This window comes from Catharus ustulatus, chromosome Z, assembly GCF_009819885.2.
Source record: "Catharus ustulatus isolate bCatUst1 chromosome Z, bCatUst1.pri.v2, whole genome shotgun sequence".
NCBI classification, from domain to species: Eukaryota; Metazoa; Chordata; class Aves; order Passeriformes; family Turdidae; genus Catharus; species Catharus ustulatus.
The window spans coordinates 13686826-13692825 of NC_046262.2; the positions used below are offsets into that span (position 1 = coordinate 13686826).

At 43.8% G+C, this 6000-nt stretch overlaps 1 protein-coding gene across 2 annotated transcripts in view; it reads right to left on the bottom strand.

Moving 5' to 3' along the window:
* PLCXD3 (phosphatidylinositol specific phospholipase C X domain containing 3) overlaps positions 1-5673 on the bottom strand; it is a 78377-nt gene extending 72704 nt beyond the window's left edge. Inside the window, exon 1 of one of the 2 annotated variants that reach the window (XM_033086255.1) lies at positions 5469-5673. In XM_033086255.1, coding sequence (XP_032942146.1) covers positions 5469-5571 — 103 coding nt within the window. In that variant the 5' untranslated portion in view covers positions 5572-5673. The remainder of the gene's footprint in view (positions 1-5468) is intronic. The other variant, XM_033086256.1, reaches the window with a different exon arrangement.
* Positions 5674-6000: the final 327 nt, after the last annotated feature.

The window sequence follows — 6000 nt, forward strand, 5'->3', positions numbered from 1 at the left end:
CTGCCACACCTGCCACAGTGGCAGGATGCAAGGCAGGCTGGAGAAGGCAGTTCTGCTGGAACCGAGCCGCAGGAGACACAGTGGACAGAGATTGCTGGATTAATGAACAGCCCCTGTTGGGAAACCAAGCAAAGGCGTTTCGAATTACCTCTGGTAGCAGATGGGCAAGTAACCGAAGGGTTTGAACTGTTTGATTTTTACGGCAGTGTGAGTAACTAAAAAGCTTTATTTTGCGTGTGCTAGAAACATGTCACAGCAGGAGAAATTAATGGCAAAGGCCACAGGAAACTGTATCATACAGAAATATTCCTGAAAGGGTCAGAAATTACACATTAATATGTGCCAGGCCAGTGAGAAACTGTTTTGTGATTGATGTAAAAAGAAGACTGTCAACAAATTTAAAAAGAGCTATCTGCTATTTGCTCATTTACTGATCAGAAAAGAAAGCATAAGCTACTTATTTCTAGTAGAAAAACACTGAAAATTGAGTACAAGGCACAGCAGAAAAAAATACAACTCTTCCAGGTACATATGTATGTCAAAAGCTAATGGGCAATTTGCATTACAGTTTTATTCATAATTTTACCTGCATCATCATTTTACAGTTCTAGGCAAAGCTGATTTTGTACAGAATTGGACCCAAGCAAGTGAAGCAGGCATATTCTGCTGAACGTGAGCAGACAGACAAGGGTGAAATAGATCCTGCTTCTCAAAGACAATCACCCTTCACTCTTAAATGAAATCCAAATCATCAGCTACTCAAGATCAAAATTAAAGAGTTTTCCAATAACATTTAAACAGTGGAAATGCTCTCTGTCTACATAACCAACAGGGAAGAATTTACAGCCTTTTTTAAGATGGCAGAATTTCCCCACAGATCTGAGAATGAGGAATGTCTGTCCAAAACACAAAATATCACTTGAACATTTGCAAGCTATTAGAATGAAAGTTAAAATATTTGAAATAGAGCAGTTATGTCAACATAGCAGTGCTATCATTCACAAAAAAGGCTAATGTATTCCAGTTGCATTAACGTGCTTTTCCCAAGTCTCCCCATAACATCTTCAATATCCTAATACATCTATGACATTTTACCCTAACACTCACCCTCCTCTTTGTGTAATAACTCCATATGAAGTCTTATTCTTTCTTTTCATAGTATGATGATAGCGGGAAACAAATTTCAAGTCTCAGAGTTTTTTTCTAAAGATGGGTAGTATTAAAAAATTCCACCTGACAAGTGTGTCTTATTTGAGGAGAGCCAAGCTAGTTCTACTGTGTATAGCAATTGCTTTCCAGTTGATGGACAAATAACTTTATATGTCAAAATAAAATAAAAAAAATGCCATCTGAAAAACCACAGAAGCCAATGAGGTGTTGGGTAAATACTTTTCACAAGAAAAGTAGTGTTCATGCTGCATCTTCAAGCAACAAGAATACATGCTGAGGTCAGAGGTTTCATCTGCACAAGGAAATCAGAAACTCTCCTATGAACAAAAGCCTGAAGAATCACAGCTCAGGAAAGTTATGCCCCTAGCATGCATCAAAACTACCCATATGGTTAGTACCAGTTTTGGTGAAGGGATGGGTTATTTATGGAAGAAAATACTCTTTTCCATAATCAATTATTTTTGTGGACTTCTCAGAGTCTTGGAATATTAGCACTTGGCGAAAAGGCAACAATGATTACACAAATTATTTGTACAAAGACTCTGATATTAAACTAGACACGTATTTAAAGACTGTCAGTAAGAAAGTTTATTGATCAGTAAGTGGAACAATTCATAAGGAAATGCTGCCTACTGATGTCTATTTACTGCACTGCACATAACTGACATGATCAACTCAGATTAAGGAAGGTGCTTTGATACAGCAGAATACACAGGTTCTCCATACCTCACCTTTCAGCCTCAGCTTGGGAGCACGAAGATTTCAGTCCTGTAAACATGCAATGCCTACAAAAACCTATTTCTTATCCTGGTCAAAGAGGCACAGGCAATGAAAAAGCCACATTTTATCAACTACTGAAACATATCCTCCCCCCACAGACCAGACTCCACAGTCCGCCACCTTTTTCTTAGCCAAACTGTTCAGAGTTTAGCCAGGCAGATCCTTTAACACAAAAAGAAGTTTGCAAGCACTAGAAGACGTACACCTTGACCCAATGCCCTAAGAATATATTATTTCATTATTCTAATTGTCATAGTAAAAGAAGATTAAATATGTGTGGCATTTTCTGGAAACTAACAGATTATTTTATTTACAAAGACTGTATTTCACTTCGAAAGACTGCTATTTGCTACCATTACCACCTGAGGAAAATCTTCCACCTGGAGCATAAGAGAACACAGACATAGTCAGCTAAATGAAAGAAGAAAACCTCACAAAAATGTATCATCATCATATTTGGAAGAAATTCAAATACAAAAGTTTCTAACAAACAAAGACGGCACATGCTATATTAGAAATTTTTGTCTCATCTAGACGGTTCCTGCAGTTGGGAAAACAAAAGGACCTAGCTAGAACTGTGGAGAATGAAATTAGTAGAGTATCTTACTGAAATACTAGCAAAATCCAGCATGGATTTGTTATTTACAAAAGTGTAAGGGGTCGTAAATAGTATAAATTTTTACCTGCATTAGCTTAGCAACTGAACAATAAAAGGGTGTGAGCAACGCTTTTAAACATTATAAACAGAACATTCCTTCAACAATATTGTTTAATACAGTCATGACAGAATATGATGGGGTTTGTGCTTCTCTTTGCAACAGAAAATGATACAAGCATGTCTGTGCAAAGAAAACGGAGTGTATCACATCAGTTCCAAGCATTCCTTTGACACAATGAGAAATGTACGGGTTATTTCTAAATCAACATTTCCCCCTTAATACAGTGGAACACCCTTTGTAAATGAAAAATTCATTCTAACATTTTCCAGCTATTAGTTTGTTTTCTTCAACATCAGCATTGGACTGACTGTTGAACTCTGGCTCCAGAATTGAATTTCATCCAGCTGAATTAAGGTCAAAATCAGTATTCCTAATGCGCAAGGGAAGTTTAAATCCTGCTGGAAAAAAAAAATAAAAAAATGTACTGTTAACTTCTTCTTTTAAGGAGAAAAAAAAAGGCAATGTAAATAAAATGCTATGAATACTTTAGCACTTACACACTAACTTCAAAAACAGTGAAAAACTTGCAAGTTATAACTATGAAGCTTTGACACATGAAGGTTTGGATTACACACATACCTTGCATTAACTACTTGAATACTAGTTACATGCTAACAGCTATTATGCACACATTATTAATGCTCAACTGTAGACACATGGGAGAAGACTTCCCTCTAAATATTATTTCTTATTAAAGGATGAAACCAATCCCATGTTATCCCTTGTACTAAATACTGTGCATGTCCACATCATATGTTGAATATAATAATAAATCTACTGTGAAAAGATAGTATTTAAACTGCACTGATACCTATAGTCTGTGTTCCATGCTCCCTAGCTGACAAATTCATATGAACTACATTACCACTCTCCCAATAACACTGTTTGCCATACCTGACATTTTAGAAGTGAGACAGGCAGATAAGAGGTCTATGTCAATTTACACTAACAGAAGGACAAAATTCAAAGGTCTTAACACAATGCCACTCAAATCATGTAAGTTTTTCTGCTAATTTCACAAAGAGCAAGTCTGTGTGCATTGCTGTTACATGAACAAAATCATGCTGCCAATGTAAGGGATCAGACTCTGCACTTACAGCCTGCAGAACTTGCCCACTGCTAAAGGCTATATAGGGATTAACTGGCACAGCTCACTGTAAGTCGGTTGGTTTGTTTGTTTTTAATTTAAACACGTTAACAGGGTGTGAAAGCTTGTATTATTACTGCCAAATCTCCGAGAAATGACCACTGCAAAAAACTGTGGACAATTTTTAGAAAGAGGCTTTGAGAAAGTAAGAGAGATCTTGGTGAGATGGATGTACCAGTAACAGCCTCATGATGCTTCCTTCGGTAGAGGAAGCCACTTAATGGTGATGCATAACAAAGGCAATTTTTTTGCATTTGAAAGCAAGTTAAGTTTTATCATATCTCCTCAAACCAGGAAATAGCCTCTAAAACAATACATTTAACCTGAAAAACCACCATGCATCCAAAAGAGAGTAATTTCTCATCATGCCAATAGTCTATAAGAGCATTCCATAGTCTGTGGGTTAATGAAAAGTTATTATACTGAAAGATAATAATCTTAATAAAGCTCCAAAGGAATTTGATGTAATAATTATAGATGTTGGGTTCCTATGCCTTAGAGGAACACAATTTTATACAGGATATATTCAACAGTGTATACTCAGTGTAGCAAGTAAAATATTAGATACAGCTCGTGTAAATCGTAAGAAACTAAGAGAATTTTAGAAGAGCACACCTATGTCTAAATGAAACCATAGAAAAAACATTTTCGCAAGTATCAGCTGCTATTATAGTGTCATAAAGTATCTTTAGCGTTATAAAAACTGGCGTAACACAAGCAGCTATTACACGAAACTTGCAAGAAGTGAACATTTCTCATAAGAAGCTTAAAAGACATTAGAGCTTCAGCATCTCTGAAACCTCATTCCAGTTAAGACACCTTAAAAAGGAAGAATGCTGGTAAAAGGATCTTGCAAAACCGTGAGGTACTCCCTCAAACCAGAGATCACCAGAATCCATTACTGGTTTGCATTCTAACATGTATTTTGCCTAAGTCTACAAACACAGTTAATATCTTACAGAAAAAAAATACAGAGAGGACAGGAAAGAGTTCATAGTCTGAACACCGTCACCTGCCATCCCTCATCTTCTTTAAAATTGTGTTGAGATGGAGCGTTTTCTGACAGCGACATGACACGAAGCCGCACACTGCCGCAGCCTGCCTCCCCTCCCGCAGCCGCAGCCCTGCGTCCGTCCCTGCTCCGACCGACCTCGTCGCACAAGTTTACGGGGAAAGGGGCACTATGTGGCATTTCGGTCCTAGCCGAGGTTTACTAGGCGAGGTTTACTGCTCGGGCTGTTATGCCAGTCCGGCGGTACGGGAACACGCTCCCTTCCCTCTCCGACACCAGGAGAGCCGCGCACTCCGCACCCGCCGCCCCACAGCCGCTCACAGCGCGGAGCCGCCGGAGCCGCGTCCCGCCGGCGCCTCTGCCCTACCAGCGCCGCTCGCTCCCACCCACTCCCACAGGCAGCGCGGCAAGGGACAGGCACGGGGCCCCCCGGCAGCGCGGCAAGGGATGTGCGCGGAGCCCCCCAGCAGCGCAGTAAGGGACAGGCACGGAGCTCCGCGGCAGCGCGGTAAGGGATCTCCGCGCAGCTCCGCGCGGCCGAGCGCGCCGCCTCCACAGCGGCGTGGAGCTCTGAACCGCGCCGAGCGCTTCGCCTTCCCGGCGCAGGGCGGCCGCGGGGCGGGGAGCCGACAGCACCCACCGGGGATGGCCAGGTTGGTGAGAGGGGTGCTGTGGAGGCTGGCGGGCAGCGCTGCCATCCAGTCGGCGAAAAGCAGCTCGTTCTTCCCCTGCGATGAAGCCATGCTGCCGCCGCAGCTGTACCACTGCCGCCGCTCGCTCCAACTCGCCCGGTCCTGACCACTGCCACCGCCACTGCCACTGCCACAGCCCCGCCGAGCTCGGGCCCCGCCCGCCTGGCACCGCCTCTCCCCGCCCCGCCTCTCCCCCGCCGCCTCCCCGCGGCGCGGCGTGGAGCCCTCGGGGCCGGCCCCGTCGGGCTGGGCCCGGGCGCTCGGCGGACGATCCGGCCCTGAGCGCCGCGGGGGCTGGGGCGGGAGCGTCGGTGCGGCCCGGCTGTGTAGACCGGCCCCGGGCAGCCGGCCCCAGCACCCGGCCCTGCCGGGGCCAGCAGCAGATTCCCCCCGGGAGTGCGGGGCTGCCGGCGGCCGGGCGTCTGTGCCCGGATGGCGCTCGGGGCCCGGCCGGGGGCTGGTGGCCTGGGCCTCAGCACC